General features: G+C 38.4%; 2 protein-coding genes across 2 annotated transcripts; one reads left to right on the top strand and one right to left on the bottom strand.

Moving 5' to 3' along the window:
- Positions 1 to 2,987: 2,987 nt before the first annotated feature.
- chmp2ba (charged multivesicular body protein 2Ba) lies at positions 2,988 to 14,278 on the top strand. Its single transcript, XM_017710790.2, has 6 exons — positions 2,988 to 3,103; positions 6,922 to 7,013; positions 9,882 to 10,076; positions 11,330 to 11,432; positions 12,046 to 12,152; positions 12,551 to 14,278. The coding sequence occupies exons 1-6, from the start codon at positions 3,070 to 3,072 to the stop codon at positions 12,662 to 12,664; spliced, it is 645 nt and encodes a 214-aa protein (XP_017566279.1). The 5' UTR covers positions 2,988 to 3,069; the 3' UTR covers positions 12,665 to 14,278.
- Positions 14,279 to 15,338: 1,060 nt separating this feature from the next.
- On the bottom strand, positions 15,339 to 26,645 carry pou1f1 (POU class 1 homeobox 1). Its single transcript, XM_017710791.1, has 7 exons — positions 26,440 to 26,645; positions 23,310 to 23,459; positions 23,056 to 23,154; positions 18,534 to 18,779; positions 17,478 to 17,642; positions 16,039 to 16,099; positions 15,339 to 15,942 (listed from the first exon to the last, which is right to left on the bottom strand). Exons 1-7 carry the CDS (start codon positions 26,576 to 26,578, stop codon positions 15,735 to 15,737), a joined length of 1,068 nt encoding a protein of 355 aa, XP_017566280.1. The 5' UTR covers positions 26,579 to 26,645; the 3' UTR covers positions 15,339 to 15,734.
- Between the last annotated feature and the right edge of the window lie 864 nt (positions 26,646 to 27,509).

Genomic DNA, 27,509 nt, shown 5'->3' with positions numbered 1-27,509 from the left:
GGATCCAGCAAATCTTTTACGTGGTGAGTATTTAGGGCATGTACTGGTTGCAGGCAGGGTGCTCAGACACTAGCTAACGCTGTCTGGAATTCGCCCAGTGTCCCTCTCTGAAGGACTTCTCCTCCCTGTGCCCTTCTAACTTTAATGATTCTAATTCCCCATGCAAATACTATTCATTTGCTCCAGTTGAATAATTCTGGCTTCTGCTTAACCCTGAGGCTGTGCTTACCGAAGTACAGGGCGAAGACCTGGCAATTATACATTCATAACCTACTTTAGTGCACCACCTCACCTCACCTGGACTAGGTTGCAAGTTGAGGAACAGAGAGGGCAAACATTGCCTTTGGATGGTGTGCTGTCACTGAAGAAGCTACTGAACATTACTAACTAAAATGTTTTATTAATTCACAGTGGCAATATGTGTTATCCATGTGTGAGACATATTTTAACATGACTGATTAATTACTGTAGCAGGCGGTGTGACCATCTTTTGTGTGTGTATGTGTGTGTTTCTACACAACTGCAACTCAACAGGGGTGATAATCTCTCATTACCCACGGTCCCCGGGTGCTCTTGTGTGGTATGGTGTGGGACGCTCCTGAGCTGTATTCTTCCCAGGGGCAGATGGAGTGAAGTCACTCGATATATTAGCTCCCTGCCTCTGCTCCAGAGCACTCAAGCACAACACATTTATCACTGCAAAGATGTGGCTGCTAAATCAGCATGATAAAACCCAGATTCCTCTGTCCCTGCTTGCATGTTGTCAAGTCATGTCTTATATACTGAGGCCATAACCCAGGTATTATTTTGTCTCCAGCCAGAGCTACGATGAAATAATAAAGTTATTTATTTGTGTTATGGGCACCATTCATTCTTTTTCTGATCTATCATACAGGATATGAAGAGGACCCCCGACAAGGTTGTTGTTTAGTGCCCTCAGATGTTCAGAAATGGCCCTGCATATCATTTTTCTTACTTTCAGAGGTTTTACAAGTTGGAACAGACAAAATGGCAGAGCAGAACAGTGGCTGGCCTATATGGAAAAGTAAGATATTATTATAGATTATAGATATTATATTACAGTATGTTTTGTTTGTATTTTGGAATGTACTAGCAACATACAAGCAGCAAAAAACAAACAACAAAAAACATGTATCTCCAAAATAGTGTGATAACTGATTTTAGGTGATTTTTAAGCATTTAAGTTGGTCTATTGTTCTTGAATTTATTATCCAATGCCAAACACCACTGCCTTATTTGAGTAATGTAGGAAAATAAAAAAGAACAAAAATTGAGATTTCATATTATCAATATGAGAGTATATATTATTTGTTGTAAGCACTTTCAGCACAATCTTCTCTAAGTACATAAACAATCATTCATAATTTTACTAATTTCCTGGTGGAAATATTTAATTGTGATAAACCAACTGTGTTTCCAATAATAAATAACATGACTATTTAAATTAAGGATGCAAATGTGTGACGATTTGATTCATAATGAGTAACATTATCTCTGTGACAAACACATTATGGCCACCCATGGCTAGAGAGGAGGGGTATTTCTTGTTTATACGAAAGACCTAATGCAGTTTACATGATGGCTCTATAGCTGGATCACTACAAGGATCTAATTTCACAGCTGAAACGTCTTATTTGACTGTCTGGCTGCATAGTTAGCACATTAACAATGAACGTCTGTTAGCCTTGGGCAAAATCATGAACAGAGAAAGAGAGATAAATGTATCAAACGTGCCTCCCTGGGAGTTCTTCAACAGAACCGTGTACGTTTGCTACAAAATGTGATGTAGGTTTTTAATATACTTTGAAGACACTCTGAATGGCAAATGAAATTGTGGTTTGTCTCATTATTGCAGAGAACTGTTCTATGTGCTTGGGGCAAGACTGATCACCAGTGGGCTTATTATCATTATGAGAACATTTAGTGCTGGTCCCTGTTGCCATCCTTGCTGATTATACGAAAACATCTCCCTAATAACCTTAACAAGAATAATGCCCCAGGATGGTCAATTTCCTCCACAGAGAGAGGCTGTAAACTGCTGGAGGGGACATACGCTATCCCTCCCAAAGTCACCCTGTGCAGCTCCTCTCATCTCCTTGGCTCCGTTCTTTTGCTCTGCTTCAGTAATCCCCTGCCCTCATTCTCTGGGTCTGCCTTTCCCATTTAAACACACTGGGAAATCTCAGTGATGGGGCATGTGGTTCAAGTGGAGGGACTGCCAAAACCACAACTGCAAAACTGCCAAACTGATCATAACATTTATATTACAGAAGAACTTTATATGGTAGAACAAATGCCAAAAAATACCTGTAAATTTGTTTATGTTAGAAATAAAATTTAGATTTTTTTAATTATGGCAGCATGGAGCACCTAATAGAGTCTGACAAAAACACTCTCAAAAAGATGTTCAAGAGTTCTTTAGTAAAGACAGTGGCTCTATATAGAACCATGAACACTTGAAGAACCATTTTTTTGCCTGGTTAAATGCTTCTTCAGATTGCTGGAGATTGTCCTTTTAAAAGGGGTTTTACATTGCACCAAACAGGGATTATATTGTTATAACGTCAAACTTGTAACAATAGAGAAACTAGTTTTGGTGCTATATAGAATCATATACAACACAATGCCCATGAATCTGAAGAAGGCAAAACAACACCCATGCTGAAATCGTTCTTTGAGTGTTCATGGTTCTGTATGTAGAGCCACTGTCTTTACTAAAGAACCCTTGAAGAACCATCTTTTTTGTATAGTGTATCTTCTTTTCTGGTCTTTTCTTTTTTCTCTTCATTACCATAAACCAGCAATAAATTAAGGAAAGTAGCATGAAAGCACGCCGGGAAAGCATGGGCTCTTTGAGAAACACTACAGCGCCCTCTAGATGGTTTCTCTGAAACAGCACGAGGATTCCGCCAGTGACGTCAGAGCCGCTCTGACTCAGTTCAGTCATGTGGAGAAAGTGAGTCCGACAACAAACAAGGAAATCAGGAGTTTAGCACAGGCAGGCAGACCAGGTCCTTCTTTACAGTTTTAAATAGCCTGTGGATCGTCATGGCGTCCCTGTTTAAGAAGAAGACTGCTGACGGTAAGTGGGACACTTCTTGACTGTTAATTGCTGCTTCAGTTCGCTTGAACTCGGCGGAGTTACTGACTGTTTCCCATTCAAACCCGCTGTACGAGCTCACTGAGAGGGCGCGTGGAAAACTGGCGGACAGGTCACACCAGTTTCGCTAACTTAACGCCAGCAGCCGCGAGAGAGGATCTGTGTGACTGAAGAAGTTTGTTTCGTTGTTATATCTGGTGAATATCTTAGAACAGCGTGATAACATGTTTCTCATTAAACTGAATGATGCGTGACCCGAGTTACTGCTTCTCCTTGAATGATGTTTAGTGGCCATCCAGCCAGTTTGAGTCCAGCTAAAGTCAAGAGCCACCCTTTTTATTACATTTACTTACTTTGTATTTATTTATTTTAAATCACTAAGTCAGGAAATGTACTAAGTAATCAATCAGATCATCAATAGTCGTGTAGATGGTGTCAATTTCTATTTAAACTCATCTGTCCACAAACCTCTCTTTCTCTTTCTCTCTCTCTTTCTCTCTTTCTCTTTCTCTATTTCTCTCTATCTTTCTCTCTCTCTTTCTCTCTCTCTTTCTCTCTTTCTCTCTCTCTCTTTCTCTCTTTCTCTTTCTCTCTCTCTCTTTCTTTCTTTCTCTTTCTCTCTCTCTTTCTCTCTTTCTCTTTCTCTCTTTCTCTCTCTATCTTTCTCTCTCTCTCTCTCTCTCTCTCTCTCTCTCTCTCTCTCTCTCTCTCTCTCTCTCTCTCTTTCTCTCTCTGTGTGTGTGTGTGTGTATGTGTGTGTGTGTGTGTACGTAGAGTAACGTACGCGCAGGCAGATATTACCTAGTTATTAGCCAATAATAAGTCCTTAATAAGTTGACTTGTTGACTTAGTGGTTCTGTTAACAGTCATTCTGCGAATCAAAGGCTGGTGCTGGTTTAGTCAAAGGGATCCTGGAGTCAGACTATGTGTTTAAGTCGTGGTCGGTCGCTCTTCTGCATTATTTATGTCTTTATTGCAAAGTTCTTTTCCTTTCACCATAGGGGTGTTAATTTAACTTCACACCATTTTATGGTACCAGACAATTAGACTAGACTATATTCTCTTTTATATTTTAGAGATTTCTGTTAGAATTGTTTTTCTGTAGCACACCATTCAAACACAGTGACTGGCTCCCATCCAAATAGCCCACATCAACCAAGTATTCAAAATTCATGCCTGCCATTGTGTTAGCTGCTTATTGACTTTACTGTATATCCATTCAGCTTAGTCAGATTCTCGACAGTACAATTATACTATGATTGCATATTTCCTTAACGTTACCAATTGTGAAATATAATATAAATATAAAATAACCACATCATAATTTGTTTGCAGTAAACAGTCTTTTCATTGGTTTAATAGACTATTGGTTCATAATGTTTACAAAAATTGAATAAATAAATCAAGAAAGAAAAACAAATGTACAAATACAAACAATAACAAAAATAATTTGACAACATAAAGACAATAAAATCCAGTTGTTACTTACATCCTTTTGTCATTGCTGTTCCATCCCTTCTGACCTTTTGCCATCTGTTTCTTAGGTGCCAGGGTGGGCGCAGGACCAGCGTAGCAAAGCATCCTCTAGATTACTGTGAGATGGCAGGGATGGTTTAGCTTTAGACTTGTGTGAACGTCAACCCTCCCTCTACTACGTTTCGGAATACGTCACCTTTTACGTAGTGTATGAAAGTAGTTTAAGAGTTAGTTTTACCATTTTGGGTGGTGTGTTTGTAAGGAACTTTTAAAGGCACAGCCTTTATTTTAGATTAGGTTTATTTATCTGTTTAATTGAGGGATTCAAGAATATTTGTAAATTTAAATTTTTGTAACTACTTTATTTTTTCAGGTTTTCACTTTTTCATCATTTTTTTCTTGTTTCTTGTCTATTTTTGTCATTTTTTGTTGATTCGTTAATTTATTCATTTATTATTATTATTATTATTATTATTATTATTGTTGTTGTTGTTCAATAGATTGTTTGCCTTGATTGCTTTTTATTTTATTCTACATTTTTTACTTTTTTGTTTTTTGGAGAATGTTAAAACTCCCTCTAAGTGCTTGGCCTTGCCTACATAAGTTTTTGGACCACTGGCAAAGTAATGGTTTTGTGCTCAGGCTGCGGTGCTTATAATATGGTATGATTGACATTCATGAGAACAGTGTGTATCTGATTGCAGTCTAGGAGAGCGTAACATCCCTGTGGGCATTGAGGACACATTTTCTGCTAGCCTAAATGTCTGTGCGTGCATATATGATAAAGTGCAGGTGAAGGTTAACTTTTAGGCCATCAGATATATTAAAATGTTTGTCTGATTTGCCCCAAGACAAACCCACCATGTATTTCATTCATGTCTCCTTTGTCCCTTAGCTCATAAGAACGCTTGAGTGCGTCACTTAAGGCAATATTGAGAGCCAGTAATCGCTTTTTTGTGCATGGGGGTGTCTTATGGACCAATAGTAATTTGATTGGAAATTTTTGATTTTTGAGTTCTTTACCCATAAAACTGTTGGACAACACTAGTATAATAATAGCCTAGTGCTTTTTAAATTTATTAGTGAACAGTGGCTGTTTTGTGGTACAAGAACTTAATTTGGAAGAGAAAAACAGATGGCGTTCCTGAGTGAGTCTGAACTGGGCAGTTGTGGTTGCTATTTAACTTAGTAATTTCTCACAAACAGTACCACATTGTGTATACTTGTGTGTGAAGATGGTAGGTTCTTTCTTTAAAATGAGTGTAAAATCTTTTGGAGAAGGCCTTTGAAAAGAATACTGTGAATCCTTTGAGTTGTCATGGTGGTGTATTGAGCAAACACTCTTCTACTGGTTTGTAACAAAGCAACCAGTACTACTTTTGTCATATCCACACTTTAAGAGGACTTTGGAGTTCTCATATCTGACTTTGTTTTATCTTGTAGTCCTGTAAGTTGATTTAGACACAGCAGCCACAGTTCTATGCTATGTGGTGCTGGTTTGAAACAGTCTTTAGCCTGTGAAAAAGAGAGCCTGGTGCCAACGATTGTCCTTATGTTTAGAACAGAAAATAGACCTAACGGCTATGTGACTCATGAGAATACTGCAATAATGTTTAATTCCACAGTCTTGCTTTCAAACATGATCACTAATAATAATTATATTTTTCATCATGTTGTCCTGAAGAGAGATGCGCAGTAAGTTTCATTGTGTGTTTCAATGCACAGTCTCTTAAACAGAATTGAGGTAGATTGTAATACATTGGCATTAAATGTGTAAGCTGGCAAATCACCAGATAGGCACAGGATACAAAGCCATTATGCAGCTTTTCACACTAATGAATATAAGCAGACATTCATATGATGTTTTTTTGGATTTTACTTTTACAGTTTAAAAAAGCTAGACACCCTTTACATTTTGTAAATATTTCATGACCAATGGACCAATAGAAATGGTTCAAAATGACTTAGAACAAAATCTTGCTATATTAACGTACGTTAACGTTCTTCTTCAAAGCTACCATTTTGGAAATACAAGGTATTCATAGGGCAGCAACTGTGTGTTTCACTGTTTCCTTGTGTGAAAGTTTTGAAACTACTTTGTCTGCTCTGAAAAGGAGATTTGGTAGGATAGTTTTTTGTATTGAACAAGGTCTTCTGTCATGTTGTTGCATAAGTTGTATTGTGATCAGGATTGGCTTAGTGACCCACATATTGTCCACATGTATTAGGCTAGGAGTGAAGCTGAGGGTTTCAGCTCAGTGAACTGCGCCTGGATTTTCCAGACAGCTTTATCACATTTTTTTCTTCATCCTGGTGTGTCACAGACATCATCAAAGAACAGACCAAAGAGCTAAGAGGCACCCAGAGACAAATCACCAGAGACCGGGCTGCTCTGGAGAAACAGGAGAAGCAAATGGTAAGTGGAGCAGAAAACACTCATGTTTGTAAGCAAAGACTCAATTTACGTTGCTACACTCACCTTTTCCCTTTAACTACATAGAACAACCTTTGCGTTTCAATCAGTGTATGTGTACCTTATTGCCTCAAATACCTCAAATTAACTCAGATAGTATCATATAGATATGCTCATTATTATCTCTGTGGCTTTTGCTTTCAGAAGCAGGTAGATTAGATGGTTTAATTGGCTGTAAGAGAGAAGATGTTCTTGACATAACACCTGAGGCATGAGAAGAAAGAGAAGGTCTCCTTGCTAGCTTTTAATATCATAGGCCTGTGAGTAAAAGAGCATTCCCCCTGACTCTTGCCCACTTTTAATCATTAAATGAGGAAACTTGTGTCTCTTTGGTTTTTAAGTAAACATAAAAATCTGAATATAATTGCCTCCCAGGAGGCTCATTTTTCCTCACGGTTAATTTTTATTCTAATTAAGCAAGTGGATTGCTTTGTTGTAGGACTAAGAACTTATTCAGAAATGACCTGATTTTGAAATTTAGCAGAAATGTAGCAAATAAAAGCAGTTTTCTACCTTCATTGTCATGGTGCTTTTTATGCATGTAGCCCTTGGTTCTGTTCCATAGTCCATAGGCTGCAGACAAAAAAAGAAATTTTGAACTTAATCTTCTTTAGTGAAGTTCTGTTGGTGTGAAATTTTCTTGTTATGGGAACTGCAGACTGTGGAAATGGAACAGCTTTAGATCAGCTAGTTTAGTAAAAGATTTATTTGGAAGAGCCAGTACAAAGCCTGCTGTGCCCCACAGCCTAGTTTACCATCATTTATGATGGTGAATCCACTGTCAGTCTGCAGACAGGAGAGAGCACTGTGTAACACATCAATCTGTCATTTTTACAGCATCTCTCAGAATCTAAACATTGTACAGTGGCTGACAAAGCAATAAAGCATCCCTAATAGGCTGTGTTCCATTGCTCCCGTTCCCCACCAAACTATATTAATAATCATGAAGACATGATCTGATTTTCACCAGCGTGTTTTTGTCTCTTAAATTCCCTGTTTCAGTCATTTTTGTGGGTTTGACAGAAAGAGAGTGAGAAGACCCATGAGTCATCTGTCATAATGGGACATCACAGTTTTTATGGTTAAGTAGGACAACGCACTGTGCTTTTGTGAATGCTGTATCTGCACGCGTGTGTGTGCGCGCGTATGATTAACGTGTGGGGGGGAGGAGAAATGATACGTTCAATAAAGAAAGAACATCATTCCAGCTAGGCAAAATATTTTATGCTCACTTTTTCACATAATTAAAGGTCACACGTTTTTAATGCAGATTGGAGCCATGCAGAGTTCTTACTTCAGAGGTTTTTTTTTCAGTCAAAAAAGCAATTACATATTCACTGGTTGAAAATACTCAAAATTATTTCTGTAGATTTCTTGGCCATTAGGATTGCATGATGTATAGTAATTTTTAGCATTATTGCAATATGAGTTTCTATAATAAGCACATTGTTAATGGCTGTGATGACAGAATCTAATTATGTTAATTGTGCATGCCAGAGTTACATAATTAGAGCATTGGAACATCAGTAAGTGCTTCTTTTCGCTGGACTTGAACCTGCTCTGTTATTTTGAGAGGAAGTTACTTAATCATTTGCCTAAATTTGGCTAATTACAAAACCTGCACATGCACAGCTTGAAAACCACACTATTCTGAACTACTAGCCTGTACAATGGGTTGTTTTGTCTCAATATCAGAGTTGTAATGAGCAGTAATGGCTATTGACACAAGAAACCTGCACTACTTTAAAGAAGTAGCTTTCAGACTGGCCCTCAGGTATTCCTGGACGGTCCAGATTTTTGCTCCAACTTAAATAGTAATACATAGGGATAGAGTGAAAATATGGACTGTCTGGGGAGGACCGGTTTGTGATTATCACACTAGACTGTTCTTCAGAAAGACAAAGAATGTGGTTAGAGTTTAATGGATTAGAGATTTATTCAGTTCATAAGAGCAGACAGCTGTGGATCTGTGGTTACATCTCTTGTCCATACATTATATGTTTTTCCCTGACACCGGATACTGTTTAACATCAGATTTAGAATTAATAGCGGACATTTTAAAAATAAATATTTCTAAGTAAATGTAGTTTTTAAGCAGGTGTTGTCTGCAAGCAATTTGTGTGAATTTGCAAATTTTGATTTTAGATGCCCTTGAGATTAAATTTGCTCAATGACCAATCTAATGAAGATGGCAGAAACTTTACAAGCAGTTCTTTTATGAGCAGTTTTGCTAAATTACTAAATACCCATATGTGTAGTCTTTTGGAGAGACAGAAATGCTGTTAGTTCCCAGCTGCTGCGGTGCTTATGGGCTTGCCTAGCTTCCAGTAAACTGATGGTATTGTGGTGTCCCATGAGAGAACTGTGCATATTCACCATCATCACTCTGCAAATACAACATTTGTCTGATGCACTTAGTCCCTGGAGCCCTGGTGGTTTTCATTCACTTACTAAAGTAAACAGACACAGACCTGTGGGTCTCAACTTGTGCACGGGGCATCAATTTCTATAGTTTGTATTAAATATATTTTATTATCTTCTTGTTCTGTAGACTATGGCTGGGTGATAAAACAAAAATAAACATTTTTGCATCATTTTCACTTATTGTTTCTGAGCAGTTTATGCAGTTACTATGCACACGTTGTTGTTGTTTAAATGCTGTGTATACTTGATCTTTTTCATGATATATGCAGTATTTTGACCATCCTTAATGTAGACTATATGTGTCTAAGAGGTATCTTGTGTTGAAGGGCCATGTCAGATGTTGTTTCTAAGAGCAGTTTGTGGCAAAGCTGTATTAATTCCCAACAGGAAATGGAAATCAAGAAAATGGCCAAGACTGGAAACAGAGAGGCTTGCAAGATCCTGGCTAAGCAGCTGGTCCAACTGAGGAAGCAAAAGAACCGGACCTATGCTGTCAGCTCTAAGGTGACCTCTATGTCCACACAGACCAAAGTCATGAACTCTCAGATGAAGATGGCTGGAGCTATGTCTACTACAGCTAAGGTAAGAAATTGCACCTCTTTTTTGGTCCCACAAGACCCCCCTAAACTGTATGCTTCTGCTGCTTCTATACAAAGTCGCTGTTGCTGGGCTAACTTTAGAAATGCTGCATAAGGAGAAGGCCTTATGAGGCAGATACTGCACTTCAAAAGAATGCCTAAGCAGGGCTAATTAGCATGTTGTGGCTTCTTAAGTGCACTGGCTTTAACACTGTTTTTCATTCTGTACCCCAGAGAAAGCCTGTTAAAAGGGAGTCTTTCTGCCCCTGGATCCTCACCATTGTCCTCATTAGCACTTATTTAAAGATCAACTGTGATATCTGAAATTAAATCTGAAATTTGACCCATATAACTCCCCTACAGATCTTATAACCAATTTGATAATAAGCATATCATTTTTCACAAATGATTCAATCAGTATTCACATAAAATATATTAAGTAGATTAAGAGTAATAGTTTTGCTATACTAATACTCAGTTTTCACATAATTGCTGTATTTGAAATGATTATTAAATGTACTTAATTGTGACTAATGAAGCTTGAGGCAAGATCACTGTCCATACTAATTATTCATACGACCATATTTTACCTTGATGTTTAATGAATGTTAAAGTAAGGTAAACAGTATATTTTCCACTTTTAGCAACCATAAACCATCAATAAGCTATGTCTATAAACAGCAATACAGGTTTGCAGTTTTAAAATGCTAATTAAATCTATCTGACTTCAGTTTGTGGCACTTCGTTTGCAGTGTGTTATTGTTCTCACTAGTTTCCAGTGAAACTAGGCCATACTTACACACATTCTCACACAAAGACTCACTGTATCTGCATCAGGCATCTTTACTGTATCAAGACGGAAGCCATTAATATTTCTGTATCTGTCATCGTGTCCTGGGAGTTGTAGTGTGGTAGTGAAGGTTTTGTGGAGGAGATGGTGGCATAGACACAGTCTGTAATGAGATTGTGACAGAGACAATTTGTGTAAATAATTCTCTGTAATCAAATGTGACTTTTCCTGTTTTGTCTGTCACACTGCTGGAGACCCAGAGGGCCTTTAAACAAGCCTGCTCACAGCTCGACCTATTTTTTGTGCTGTGCTTTCCGCTTACTTACATCTGGATTTATGTTGAGCTGCATTCAAAATGTATTCATCCATGGTGGATTCTGCCCATGTTGTTTTATCACACTGTCAAATAATGCCCTATTTTTCCTGTGTGAACCTGATTCATGGCCTGGCCTATCTCTGTCTTTCAGACTATGCAGGCTGTCAACAAAAAAATGGATCCAAAGAAGACTTTGCAGACGATGCAGGACTTCCAGAAAGAAAACCTGAAAATGGAGATGACTGAAGACATGAGTGAGTAGTATATATTAAGTAAATTACTTGTTTTTATACATTTAATCTGATTTAATCATTTGAACCTTCTGAGGCCTTCTGCTGCAAAATTGCAACATTTGTTTAAAGCACTTTCTTTATGTCTGACTTATGTCATTACAATTACATCTCCCAACTGTTCACACTTTAAACTGTATCGTAGCATTGTGGTATAAAAAAGTTATATTCTGAATGTAATAGTGTAACAGCATGCCAAAATTGAATATAAAGCATATATCTGTTGTAACCTTTAAAACCCCTGGTTGGAATTTTCCAAAAACTCAACCCCAAAGAAAAAATTTTAATGATTTTTATGTCTTCAGTGCTTGGGCCTCTGACGGTAAAAGAATGTTTTAGAAAGAGTAGCTTCATTGCTGCTCGTCAAATTTTTTGTCTTGTTTTATGAATTTTCAAAAGATTTCAGTCTGTGAAACTGAGGTTCAGTTTAATTCATTACAGTTCCATTCAATTAAATTCAATTAAATTCAATTCAGTTAATTTTAGTTCACCCTGGCTCACAGGCATCTTTTAGAGAAGGCATCATGTAGATTTCTGTCATATTTAGTGGTTCAATTTATTGTTCCAACATCCTCAGTCAATGATACCCTGGACGAAATATTTGATGAATCGGGTGATGAAGAGGAATGTCAGGACATTGTGAACCAGGTGCTGGATGAGATTGGCATTGAAATCTCTGGAAAGGTAAGAAACTTACTCTCTTTGTGAGTCTTATTTCTACTAGCCTTCCATCTGTCTTACATGGAGCCCACAGGCTAGCTGAATTTTATATGGAGCAGTTCTGGCGGATGAGGGGCCTTTGGCTTTGCCTTTGGCCCTTTCCCTAGCATGTTCAATTCAAACAGATGTGTGATGTGGTCCCTTGGGCCAAAACAGATTTGTCATTTTGCCATGCCCCTGTTTCAGAGCTAGGCACCCCAGTCATTTCTGTTAGTTCTTTGGAATAAGCAGTGATTATGTATTCTTTAAGTGTTGTTCTAAACTCAGAGTTTAAACGTAAGGGTGAGTCAAGCAGCTGTGCAGCTGCTAGCAGTTGTTAAACTGTTATAACTCTCCTGATTGGATTTAATGGTATTGTGCAGATGGTGAAAGCCCCTTCAGCTGGGAAGAGCCTCCCCAGCGCCTCCAAGGCCAAGACAGCCACCATTTCCGACGAGGACATTGAGAGGCAGCTGAAGGCCCTGGGAGTGGACTAAAGCACTACTCCTACAACTGTACTCCCAGCACCACCAAGGGCTTCTTCTGCAGCACACATACTGCCTTTACTGTCTGGGGATGGGGAGGAGCATGGATAGATAGCTAATAAAATTAATGACATAAAAATGTAATTGTGATGAAAGGTGCTGTATATATAGTCACTGTCATGACAAGGCCTTGTATGTCCAAAATAGTGTCTTCTACTGTAAGGTAACAAGATTTTATCCCAAGTAATTCTGACCCATTTCTGTTGGTCTGTTTGTCAGGGAATGCCTACACAGTGTTAAGGGAAACCATGATGTAGAAAAATGAAAATCTGGACAGTTTTGATGTGACAGTGATAATATCTCAAAAGCACAACATGGTATTGGATATAAATGAAGGTCAGATAATGAGAAAAGAGGCAACTGACTAAAACTGGGCTCTCCATTACTATATTGTCTCTCTTATTCTGTATCAGTCCTTTAAAAACAGTCACCTTTGCTGTGTGACGAATGGCCAAGCTAAATAAATTGTAGGCTTGTAATATAATGCTTTAATCTATTGCTCTGGCAACAAAGTATAATCCTTTTAAAATACTACAAATGTAGTGTTATTGTGTACATGATGGTAACTTTGTGGTTCAAGTGTTTGGGAGTGGCCACTTGCTTTGTTTACATGGGTGTTCCAAGGGTGATAGGGCTGACTGAGAGTTCTCCAAATATGTTTCATTAACTGCTCTAGTGCTCATTCCAATTGTTCTTTATCTCCTTGTAGCTTCTGTATCCTGAATATTGGAAATAAGGTAACACTGAGATGAGTGAGTTGGTAAGGGTTTGGTAAGCATTTGTCTTCTCATAAAAACCTCTTGCATTCATTTTTTGAATGGCGTTGTGAATGAAATCCTCTCCACCTTTCAGTTATTACACAATGACTGTTCAGCAGTTTTGCAGCATAGATGATGAATGTTATTAATTAACAGACCAATTGAAATTGTAATTTAGACAATGTCTGCACATGATGAGCATAGATGTAAAGTTGTCATGTCAGCAATACTAGCTCAATGGCGCAACTGAGAGGTCTTTAATGGAGTGAAGGCACACAGGTGTTTGAGAGATGAGAAAGCCTAGTGTCAGCTCTGGTTAATTATGGGGTGTATTTACTGAACACTGTGTTTCAGGTGTTGTTATCACATATCACATATTATGGTAAAGGTCTGTTACTAGGCTGAAAATTCTCCTGTGCTGGCCAAACAGATAAACGAGTGAAGCTATGAACATGGCCAGTGCAAGAAAGGGAATCAGTGTTGCTGGTGTGCCTCTCATTCTAATGGGTGAATACTGCATTAGCTGAAGTGCAGTTACTTTTGAATGGTGTGTTCATTGAATTGTACTACTTGAATTGTAAAGGATGCAAAACTGTAACCTCATTAAATTCTGCTGTAGCTAGTGCCAGTTTGGCAAGAAGCAATATATTTCTATCTTTCCTTTGACCCTGAACATTGTGTGATCCTCAGCATGTTTTAATTTAAAGTTAATTTAAAGTTATTATTCTCTTATCCTATCCATTATGTATGTGAATGTACAGTTTTATGGGTTCATTTGGTTTTGTAATGAATAAAAGAATTCTTCATATCTTGTGATGTATTCCATACTTAACACCTCCCAAGTTTCTGTGAATTTATCCTGTTTGAACAAAGTACGATACCTCAAAATGTAAAACTGCTAGAAGCACCCACTTGCCCTTTCAGGTCATTTTAGATTGCATTAAACTACAGTTCATTGTTCATAATCATAAGCAAACATAATTTTTACATGAGGTCGTAATGAGTTTTTGGAGAATAACCTTGCCTTAAATTAATTAATGTGGAGCCCATTAATTTTGAAATAATGATGTGTGAAAAGCAGAGTAGGACTTCATTTTATCAACAGGCAAAGTTTCCTTCTGAAATTCCTTCCATACATACAAATAAAGGTATAGCCTGATTTTTGTCTTTTTTAATGGAACGTCTCTTTGTCTATATTTCCCTTCACCTCATATATCAACAGATATTCCATCCTTTGGGCAAATTAAAATCATTCAAATAATTCAATGATAAATAATGCTTTGTTGATGCAAGTGCTGGCAGGATGTTGATGATGGTATAGATCATGAACTAGTATCTGCTTGGTGAAGTTATGAGCAGAGACGAGAGGCTTTAATGTATTCCTAGACTCAGGACCAGAGTGATACAATAAATATTCCACAGTAAAACCCAGCGGGGACAGAGCAGAGCAGTGTGTACCACACACCTGGAGTAGTAAATTAGCATTTGCCTCCCACATTTGGGATACAAACGTCCCTCCATGACTTCTCAGTGCGTTTGCTCTCTCTCCTTTCTTGTACTGTGTGGTTGTTAGACTTACTGGTGTGATTCTTTTGTACAATGTATTGAATTCCACCTACTACCACACAGTAATCCCATTCTGTTTTCTGTAATGACAAAGCCACCATCTGTGCTTCTATATTTATTTTGTGTTTGTTAAAGGTGATAAGGAGAGCATTGTGAGCAAACCTCACTTTTTCTCACAATTTTCTTTTGCTTTCTACAGTGATTATACTGTGACAAAACAATTTTTCACAATTTTGCTTTATTGTGAATCAATATATTACATTTAAATTAATGGTTAATTCCAAAATGTTCTGATCTGAATATATTACCTTAAATATCTTTTGAACATTCATTTTCAGGTATTTTCAGGAATATTCTCATAGAAAAAAAAAATTCTTAAAAGTAAATAGCACTCCAAATGCAAAAGGAGAACTGCTTCAGAAAAATAAAATTATATGAAAATGTTATCATAGTTATTTTACAATCTTTACAGCTTACATTGTATACTTTTTTCCCATACATACAACACACAGTACAACACATGCTCCTGCTGGTGAATGGAGGTGGAGGACAGTTCACAGAGATTTACACAAAACTCCCGGTAGAACATTAGCGGTCCAACCTTACTGTCAGTAGCATTACTTGGATTGTCTGTGGTTTGAAGATGTAAAGGCACTTGGGCTTGAGCAGAACAGCCTTTAAATGAATATGTAGCAGGTCTACCTGCAGGCCGGAGTTTCTTTGGCCATGAGTGAGCTGTGGTGTAGACTGGTTTTCACTCTCTTCTCCCTCTGTCTGCGATTGCAGAACCAAACCCGCACCACTTCCTTCTCTAAGTGAAGCCCCTCTGCCATGCGCACAATCTCCTGTGATGATGGCTTACTCTTCTCCACAAAGTTCCTCTCCAGTGCTTCCTTAGCCCCCAGACTGAGGAAGTGAATTAAAAATACATTTCTGCTGCATAGCGCTCTGAAATAATGAGGTCAGAGATCTCTATAGAGTTCATCTTCATGTTTACTGTACCTGATGGTTGTTCTTCTTTTCCGTTTCCGTTCCTGCATCCCCATTTTCTCATTAAACAGAGCTGTGGAGAAAGTTCAGTTCAGATATACTCATTCACAGGATGGCAGTGTTTTTCAGAATCTGGTCATGCTTTGTAACCAAAGTACTGGATATTGCCTTGGTCTCTTTGGAATAGGGGAGAACCGAGTTGGTTGGTATAGTGTTAAATTCCAGGGCCCAGGTTTTCAAAAGCACCACAGTATTAGGGTCATCTTAAGTGGTAGAGAAAGTGTTCAGTTTGAAGCCTTTAATAATTATATTTGTGCCATGATGCTTTCACAAAAACGTATAACATAAAAATGACTGCTGTCTTAAATAACAGTCATCCATGTTGTTAAAAGCCTTAAATATTACAATGTGTTAAGGTGGGGACAAGTTTTTGCTTTTTCTGTGCTAAAGCAAAACAGACCAAAACAAAGAAATCCTCCCTGAGAAAAGATATTATGAAGCTGTCTTAAATTTGATCTTGTATCCTGTACGCATGCAAAACGTCATATTAAGTAACATGAATAGAGTGAAATACTGTACTGTGTCACTGTTTATATTAAATTTACATTAAATTATATAGTTTTTACTTCTAAAGTTATGGGCCATTTGATAAATGAGACTATCACTTATCAAGATGAAATTAATATCACTTCAAACTCAAACAATTAATTTATTTAATATGAATTTTGTTTACCTTTATACATTTCCACTCACTGACCAGACACTGTCAGAAGATCATTCGGAGTGAGACTGAGGGCAAAGGTGAGCTGGTTGTTTGTCATACCGAGAACAATAATTAATTCACTAAATAGGGAAAATGTTTTTAATGAATTGTAATGTTATAAAGTAGACAAATGAATGAAAATATAAACATTTTAATTAAATTGTTAAGTTTGTTTTTATTACTTACTTTGTTCTTACTGTCTTTTCAATGTGAGACAAAGATAAATACATTAATCATTCTTAATTAATTGCTTAAAAAATGTTATTTGGTTGCAATTGAACATTTACATTTATGGCATGGTTTAAATGAAAAGCTCTGATTATTTCTATTTGTTGCTGAATTCTCTGAAACTAGAGCCTTTTTAACATTGTGCCAACCATCCCCAAAACATATGTTAACAATCTCATGTTGGGGCTGGTTATTATAAATGCACTAATTTGTGAAGTCGTGAATGCACTAATTCCAGAAATATTTCCTGAAATTGAAAATGACTAAATGTTTTCTTGGTTGAGATGTTTGGCTGTCATTTGCTGCTAATTTGGTTTTCCAAATGTGCAGTATGTCTGTGATAAAGGAGAGTGAAAAGTTTGCTTTCCTCTACTCAAGGCTGTGTTTAGTGACCATATATTGTCCTCACAAAGGAACATAAAAGAAGAAATAAAGAATATTTCTATTGATGTCCACTCACCTCCAGCCTGCTCGGCCTCTTCCAGCCACTTGGCCAGGATAGACTTGAGCTTGCACGCATTTTTGAAACTGAGCTGCAGGTTCTCAAAGCGGCAGATGGTAGTCTGACTGAACTCAGAGCCATGCACAGCTGCCAGAGCTTCTCCAACATTAGTCTGAGTGTAACCTGTTAATTTCAGAACAGAGTTTATGACTTTGTTGATCCTTTCACAAGGTCATTAAAGGCATTAACTACTTATGTAATTTAGCTTTAAATACTTAAATACTTTATTTCTAATCCAGCACATTTGCTATTTTCTAGAATGCATGTGCTCGTGTTTCACTTGTGCAGAGTTCCTTGTAACACATTAACTAGCCATTTCGTTAGGTACTACAGAGGTATGCTTTGTTGGCATGTTTACTGTTACTGAATGAAGCCCATCTGTTGCTGCACAATTTATCAGCCCCTTTCTAACCTTTGTATTAACCAAAGGACCACCAAAGGGCCACCACTGACCAGATATAATTTGGTTGCTAGATCATACATCAGTGACACCAGTACTGTAGTGGCATTCTAGTGGGCATTGCAGTGGTACAGGTGTATCAGGCACAGCATCATCGGTTTTTAAACATTTTATAATGTAAATAAGTAAGTAGGTTGTCATACATATTATGAACTAAATGTCCAAAAAGTTTGCAGACAGTTGCTCATCTAGCATTTCTTCTGAAATCAAGGGTATTAATAGAGAGTTTGTCCCTCTATGCTGCAGTAACAGCCTCTACCCTTCTCAAATTTCTTTATAGGGACTATTGTATGATTAGTTCTGGATCACAAACACCAATCCAGGGGGGTGGGGTGAGGGGATAAGGGGGGTTATGCCTCTGTAGCTGATGCTTGGCACTAGACATGTTGACCATAGGCTCATGTGGAGCTGATCATTCTAATGCTTTTCTATAAGCTGTGTGAACAGTATGGGCACCGTAAAGTAGCTGAATTCACAAATTAAATGGTGAGTCTGTATACTTTTGAACACATAGCATAACTGCAGTAGATATCATTTGAATAAGTTGAACAAACCCAGTTTGATCCTCCTCAGCTTGAAGTCATTGGCAAACTTCTCTAGCTCACGGATCTGGGGTGAATCCATGTCGGGGGGCTCCTCTGGGGGGCGGCTCTTCCTGCGCAGCTCCTGCTTTATATCCCCTAGGCTAGGCTCGTCTGTGAACAAGGCCTGGGGTAATGGAGGGAAGCTGTGGGACAGAGTACACGAGCCCCCACCCAGACCATGCTCAGGGAACTTATACAGGCATGGAGCCAAGGCACCTTTGGGGTTAAAGGGACAAAAAGAAGAGATGGGCAACGATGACTGAAGGCATTAGCCACTGTGCCAGCAAGCTCACAGCAAAGACCACATGTTTGTGATCAAGGAATTTTTGAGTATGGTGCATTATTTAACTGGCAATATGGCAATAAAATAAGGTCATTAGCAGAGGTCTACAACAGTTTTCGTGAGTTTAATATTGTACCATATGCTAGCCAGCATTAGTCAAGAAGTAATGTGAAACACATCCAATTTGAGGGCAAAAGTGTTCTTGAGTTTGGCACAAAAGAACAGATTTGTGTCTCCCCCTTGTGCTTCAATTAATGTACTGCATTTTGCCCCTAATTTAGCTCATTTTTCATTTTTTCATGTTGCAGCTCCACCATGCTTGTATTCCAGGCTGTAGACACTGGGGGGCAGCCTGTTCACATTTCTCATAGGAAGTCAAGTTCTCAACTATTTGATAATGGTGAGTAGGGATGTCATTTTTTGTGCTACACCATGGCAAATATCTTTATACCAGAACAGATATCGACACTTCTAAATGTCTAATTCTGCACATAGAAAGCTGAATTCATTGAGATTTCTACAGTGAAAACCAGGAAAAGTGTGGGCATCAATAATTATATATGATAGAGGTGTCCAATCTTATCTGCAAAGGGCCAATGTGACTCCAGGTTTCCATTAAAAACAAAGCATCTGCCATTATAGAGCACTGATTCTGTTACATGTGGAGTGTATAAATGTGTGTGTGTGTGTGTGTGTGTGTGTGTGTGTGTGTGTGTGTGTGTGTGTGTGTGTGTGTGCGCGTGTGTGTGTGGAAGATGGCAGAAATAAAAGTAGTTATCCTACAGCATAATTTGCTATAATTATTTTTGAATCTTTTAAATCATCAAATATTCACTCAGGGTAAAGGTATATTGTCAGTTCATCATCTACAGAAAACAGAATAAATATTTTCTTTTGAGGATTAATTCTGAAAAAGAACTGTCAGGATCAGAAGTATTGACAGTTTGATGCGATCCACCAACCCCCTACTGGAGAGTTTAAAGGTACTGTTAAGACATGTAAGGTTCAGTATGATGTACATGTCCAACACTGATAAAAATATGTTGTTTAAACTAAGCAAAATATTTATAATTTCAAATAGACAGAATCCCTTTACTAGAAGGTTGATATTTTTGTTGTGGCATCAAATTGAGTGATGAATGGCAAGCTAAATACCTAATTTAACTCAAATATATCATTTTAGCCTTTCCACTTTTAGCTGTAGTGTGACATTTGCAAGTCTTAACCATATAAATCATCAACAATGGCTGTGTAGGATTTTTCTTATTTTTCTGTTTATTTTTATAAACAAAACATTTCCATTTGGCTTATCTATGGGTTATCCATTTAGATTTACTGGACATGTACACTATTTTGAGGCATGCAAGTCTAAATTTGTGCCATAACTCAACTACTAGTGCTGAGTACAGGGGCAGCTGGTATCAATGCTCTAAGCTAATGCTAAATTAATAATCTAATGCTAAAGTAAGAAAGGCACCATAATAAAGGGCTCACATTAGAATTTAAAATAAATGAAACAGTGTCCTGAAGTGAGCTGCATGCGCACATCCTGATCAATAACATCACAGGAATAAACCACATGCATCATGAACAACATACTAAACAGCAGAAGAAGCCTTTGTGGAGAAGATCGTTTACTCTAAACAGCTCTCAGCTGTTCATTATTAGAGCAAGACAAAGAAGAAAAAAGGTCAGATGTTTACACTGCACCATTTACCGCTTCTATGGACCTGCTGCCATGTTAACGCTGAATGATGGCACATGCACAGTGAAAAGACCTACGAGAATTCGGATCTGACTGCTCTCATTAAGGTCACACAGCTATGTATCCAATCTGGGATGAAAAGGATATCTTCAGTCTGCCAGCCCAAATCCTATTTTTTGGCATATCCAGATAGTATCCAGATTGAGTATAGCATAAAATCCAATTCTTGCAAAATGGATCCAAACCACATTGAAGATGGCTTGAAATGTGATTCCAAACAAATTTTTTACAGGTGTGTTTCAGTTTGAATGCCCTGGCAACTTAAATGAGATTTCAAAGTTTGTTTTGTGTCATTTGCAACATGACAAACAATGACAATGTCAAATCCAGAGTGACAGAGGTTTTAGGATTCAAGAACAGCGCCACAGATTATGCCAGAGAATTTTGTAGAATTTGGAGGGTGAGGTGACGCACTTCCATGTCTCTTGCATCTACATGTGAAATCTGCGTCACCAGCGTGGCTACATAGTTAAAGTATAATAAAGTAAAATCCGAAAGTCATCTGATCACCAAAAACACACATTAACGCAAGGAGCTAACAGGCCCATTACACTTCCTGTTAGTTATTGACTAGTGATTGATTATTTTGGACACTGGTGCCATCAGAATGTTGAAAGCTATAGAAAACTATGAAAGGGTTGATTCTTTACATGTGGCCCAAGACACAGATTCACACAACCAGTCTGTGATTCTGTGTAAAGTGCATTTTGATGTGTTACTGGCCAACTTGAACTACTTTTTGTATGGGCTAATTGTTCTACCCTCACCATGGCCAGCTCTGCCTTCCCATGGTCTGTGGTCAGTACTAGTTGGGGTGGGTAGGTCTGGTCCTACAATCTGGCTGGACATGCTCAAAGCCATAAAATAATTTTGATTGTGCTGTCAGATACAATGAGATAGTGAATATATCATTACAATGTTTAATGTAAAAACATTTTAATTTCATTTTAATAAGAATCCTGTGTTTTCCGATTTACACTACTGCAATTATACTATAGTTTCCATCTCATGGGATTCTCAGCATTATGTTAACACCAATATAACAGTGGTGCTATACCAAATGTACACAGATATTTAAGCATGTAACTTATAAGCACCACTTATAAGCTTGATACAGACATTCAGGTATATTCATCCATCTCATTTAACATCACTGTATATACTGTACTGTGCCACCATTTTGATGATCGGAGAATAACAATATGTTCGGTATGAAAAAAAAATTTATCTTCCTGTGTAAGCTAACCAACATGGCAATGTTTAGGCTAATTACTTCAATGTTTAGGCAGCAATATTACTAACATTAACATGTGCTGTAGAAAAAACATCAAAACTAACCTGATAAACATTATTCCTATGCAGAACTTTGTGGCCTGTCCACACAGTTGACTGGCTCACCTGCCTAATGTTAGACAACAAACCACACCCGTTTTAATTTATAAATACTCTTTGTCTTCTATGCATATAAATTTTTTCTTCTTTAAATGCATACCACTCTCTGTGCCAGCAGGTTCAGGTTTAAATATATGACTTTTCATATATGACTAAACACATTACATTTCGGGTTTTTAGCAGACACTCTTGTGTGTGAGGAGTACTTTCATCAGTATAACAGCAATTTTAGTGTTCATGTTTGAACAGCTGAAAAACTCTAGTGTCCTGTGTGTTGGGCAGCATGTCCACTGACTGCAAGGTTAAAGGCTTTAAATCAGAAACAAGTGGGAACTATATTCGAACCAAGACTAGTTATTTTAGTTTTCAGGCCTGATTTTTTTTCTCTGCTATTGCTGTCATTGAGGCACAGCAGAAGACAGTCAGTCTTATGTGTGTCTAATATATGGGCACTTGAAAAAAGTCATGTGATTGAAACAGATGAAAATATTATCATTTTGTATTTCGCTGTTTTACAGGGTTCTGCACTGTAAAACAGCGCTGGGATAGGCTCCAACAGCCCAATTGACCCACGAGGATAAGCGGCTTAGAAAATGTATGCATGTGTGTGTGCGCGTGTGTTCTACAGGGTCCTCCATTCATGAGTTTAAATTTTGCCATCTTCTGCTTATTGTAGTTGATAAACGTGTAATCCTGTTGTGAAATATAGTGTGATTGTTCTGGATTACATAATGGTGCACATGAACAATTCAACTTTATATGTGACCTGTAGTTAACTGGAAAGCTTATTTCATTAATTTATTGCTGTAGCTGGGAAGGAGCTCTCAAGTGTAATGCTGCAATGAGTGATCTACATTTTTAGCCCTCTGACCCACTATTATTACCGGCAATCATTTTCATGTTGTTCTTTTGGCAGGGTATGATGAATACTGTATTTGAAAACTAAATATATTACAGTATGTTGTCAGTATATTTCACCATCAAAGTTGAATACGTTTTAACATATTTTCAATGTGTTGCTTTTTGTGACTGTGCCAGGCTGATGCTTGTACCTTGCAGTGAGTTGGCTCCATTGACCATGTTGGGGTGCGGAACGCTGCAGGTTTGCAGGATGCGGGTTTGAGAGATGCTGGCTGAGAGCATTTCCTGTGCTGGGGACAAAAACCAATGCTGTCATCACACATCACACATGCACGCATGCGTACACGCAAAGAGCAGCATTGATTGATACCACTCAAAGCACTGAGTCACGAGTCCTTCTGAAGAACGCACTGACGTAGCTGAGCAGTGAGGCAGCTCAACACACCTGCCATCATGCCGTAGGTGGTCTGCTGGTTGCTATAGTGACATGGGGGCATTGAGTAGTGCAGGCCGGCCGATGCGTTGCTGAGGGCAGACGTTGACAGATGCATGTGAGAGCGCTTGGACGGCTGGACGAGAGGCAGACCCGAGGGAACTGTGGACAGGAGCACAGGACAATGTTCATGATCTTATCAGCTACATCAAAGCATAAAATGACAGGAAGAATGACAGTCCTACCTTGGGAATTCATAGAGCAGAATAAAAGGCCATCACTTTCATTGATTCTACATCCCTATAAGAGGCATTGAGTCTGCTGTATTGGTGCTAGGGAAGAATGAGCATCTACATTTCTTGAGTAATAGAATCACTGTCAACATCTGTCCCCATTCAGTGTCCATAGATGTCGGTGGTGACTGTGAGACCCATGTAATGTAGACACTTCTTTTTCTGTAACACCAATACAGGAGACTCTATGCCTTTTGTGGGCTTTTAGAATTAATAAAAGAAGTATCTAAATTGCATAAGTCATACACTTACTGTCAACATCTGTCTACATTCAATACCCCTGATGCGTTTGTGCTAATACTGAAAACATGTGCCAATATAATGAATACAGCCAATACTCAGTCAAAAACATACAGACTAAAATAAAGGTAACAGAAGATTTCCAACAAGCAGTGTCAGGGGAACTAGTGTTATTCCCTTGCTGCACATTTACCCTTATTCTCTTACTTTCAAATATATTCAATCAAAGAAAATCTCTGTTTAATCAGAAGATTTCCATCCACCGCATGCCGACTTTGAGTGGAATTCTATTGAATTAGGCCTCCCACCCATAATCTTGTAAAGATAATCTCCATTATTTGTTCTTTTCATCTGCGCAGCAAGAGGAGGCACTTTAGATATCAGCATGACAGGCAGAGTCAATGCATTATTAGATAACCAGGGCACTTCAAAATGCTCAGGGGAACAGATGCACACTTTGACACGCTTCCCTGTTCATCATAACGATTTGACATGCACTCACAGGTGCCACTGCCTAAAATAAAAGTGAGTTAAACGAAGGCTTACGTGTGAATAGAAATGACATAACATCTTGAGAAATACTACACATCACATCATCTGCTTCAGTTCCTGTGTTAAATCATACAGTTAAGTAATTGCTACTCAATGCAGAGATTTTACAATGGAAGATAAAGAAAAAATATTCCATTCTCTGAGGTTCTCAGAGAATTTTCGTACATGTAAAACACTAATACAAAGAATGCTAATTTAGCTATCAACATGTCAAAATAATAACATGTCTGGTACTATAATTGCCCAGTCTGATAGTAACAGCTGTGCAAATGAAGCTTATTAGACATATCTGCATAATTTTTACTTATTTTAATAAATTATTGTTAGTCATTCTATGTTGGTCTCTGCTGTCTTGGTTATTAAACACAACATTCTTTCACTGCAGTGCATTAGACTGTTCTACAATCCAGTGTAGAAAAATAGAGCCCAAGGAGATCATGTAGGTAAACGGAAGAGCATTGAAATGAAAGCAATGTAACCATATACACGTAAGCTTATTGTGTGGCTAATGATAAAATGAGCAATATCAGAACATTAAATCAATAACACAGACAAATGGAAGAATGCGTGGCATTTGTCTGTGAGCTTGGATGTAAAACATATTTGAAAAGGGATCTGAGACAGAGAGGAGTAGGAGAAGAAGATGAGGATGATGAAGAAGTAGGAAGAATCATGTATGTGTGGTCAGTGGAAAGGTCATGACTTCAATGTGAGAGTGAGACTGAGAGTGATGACAGCAGCAGTAGTGTACCATGTCGGAGACATAGGGTAACAGCATTTCCTCATAACCAGCCAGATCACATCTGTCTGTCTGTCTCTCTCTCTCTCTCTCTCTCTCTCTCTCTCTCCCTCTCTCTCTCTCTCTCTCTCTCTCTCTCTCTCTCCCTCTCTCTCTCTCTCTCTCTCTCTCTCTCTCTCTCTCTCCCTCTCTCTCTCTCTCTCTCTCTCTCTCTCTCCCTCTCCCTCTCTCTCTGTGTTGTCAGATTCCAGGAGCCCTTTGGGAAAACTCACAGACAGCTGTCTCTATTGCCACCCTGCCTTAACTTCTAAAAATTCTCTTGTTCGTTGCCCACACAAGAGTATTCCGTAAGACAAAATATGCAAATTTTCTTTATTCCTATTCACGCAAGAGACACTGGCCCTACATTGAATAAAGGAGCTGTGAAAATGGTCAACTGCAGCAAAGTAATAAGACTGAATTAATCACAGCACTGGGACACCACCAACAAAAAGGAGACAGAAATCTTCAGGTGGCAATAAAACAGCTGAATTCTTTGCACTGGTTCTAATGATGATGCTGACAGGTCTCAGTTAAGAGTGAAATCGCTTAATTTCATGTAACTTTCCATGGCTTAGACTGATATGGTGGTCATCAACCTTTCCAAGCAAGGAGATCTTCCCTCCACCAACCAGAGTTTATCTTCTATCTTTGTCCACCACACCTGATCCAACTTATTTTGCAACTTATTTGGTCTTCAGAATTTCTGGGCAGATGTGTGAGATTCGAGTTTGAGGTGAAAACTATAGGATGACGATGACAACAACAATGGCAGTGAAGAAAATTAAGAAAAACATGAAGAAGAAAAAAAGGAGAAGAAAAAGACAAAACCTAGTCTTGATCACCTGAATCAGATTTGGTCTGGTGGTGAAACACTGTGGAAGCAGAAGAAGAGGCAGAAGATGAAGAAACTGAGGTAAAAGAAGAAGAAGAAGATGATGATGTTCAAACAACTGCACAGACTAATACAAACATTCAAAAGAAAGCAATATATTAACTAAGGGAAGAAAAAAAAACAAAATAAAATAAATGGAATAAGAGACAAAAGGCAGATATGAAGAGCCAATGTGAAAGAAGCCAAAAGTGATGAAAATGTAGGTTTTCTTAGGGTCTGTGGAAACTGACTATTATTACCAACTATTACTTACAGAAGTATATGAACATTTGTACAGTTGTGCAAAGATGCATTATGCCAAGGTGGAGTTGTGAGCAGTATGTTACAGTCCATTACAGAACGACATGAAGAATCACTGGGTGTGTTGGAGAGTGTGGAAGTTACCTGGCTGCACCATGTTGGTGGTGTGGCTGGTGACGGGCAGGCAGTCAGCAGCTCCAGCGTGGTGCATGAGCAGTGGAAGGGCAGAGTCTCCGCTCAGGGTAGTGAAAGAGTCCGTACTACTGAAAGCCTGGCAGGTCATGATTGTCTCTCTCTCTCTCTCTGTATGTCTCTCTGCTCTGCACTGGGGCTCATGCAGCAGAACCAGCATCAGCCCACCTGTGTGACACACGCATGGCGTGTGCAGGTATTTATACCAGTCCCCCCTCAGGACAGCTCATCCATGTTAATGCATCCCTTCTCTGGGCTATTACTACACTCCAGCAGCCCTCGGCAGCCTCCCGGAGCAAAGCTCTGGTAATTAGGGCAGAGAGGGGTAACTCGACACTCTCTATTTTCACCCGGCAGTGAGGTTTCAGTTAAGGCCTGCCGCTGCTTACACAAATCCGCTGTGATTGTTTACTGGCTAAGGATGTACAAAACCACCCAATTATGAAATGCTACAAACAGGCTTAGTTTTTTTTCTGCTTCTTAATTAGATGTAGGTCTCATAACTTCAAAAATGGCAATAGTTAGTAAGAAGTTAGAATGAATAGCAATGGTTTACTGATGGGCAGTGTTCTTAAGGCTCCATGATACCTTCACAAGACCTTCATGGCAGTTAACATAAACCTCCATTAATGTTTATAAACACTTATTCTAAATAGGCACCATCAGTCATAAAGTTTGCATTTGCTCTGAGGTCAAGTTGCCACAATATCTATGTAGATATTGTGGCAACTTGACATCAGAGCAAATGCACACTCTATGACTGAAAACATTAGGTTTTGTCATGACACTTTCTGGGGTGTAATGATAGAGACTGTTGCTCACAGTGATAAAAAATGAATAATAATACATAGCCTGCCAAGTCAGGCTGGTTGAATGAAAGTGAGGATTTTCTTTACATTGAAAAAATCTGGTGCTTTCCTTTAAACAAGTTAGATACCAGATTGCCTTAAAACTTCAAGCTCACTGAACCTCTGAAAGCAAAAAAGAATCTGTGTATTACATTCTGTCAGTTTATTATTTTT

The sequence above is a fragment of the Pygocentrus nattereri genome, chromosome 6 (genome assembly GCF_015220715.1).
Source record: "Pygocentrus nattereri isolate fPygNat1 chromosome 6, fPygNat1.pri, whole genome shotgun sequence".
In the NCBI taxonomy this organism is placed as follows: Eukaryota; Metazoa; Chordata; class Actinopteri; order Characiformes; family Serrasalmidae; genus Pygocentrus; species Pygocentrus nattereri.
The sequence above is the reverse complement of the archived record's forward strand: the minus strand, read 5'-3'. Positions and strand labels throughout refer to the sequence as shown.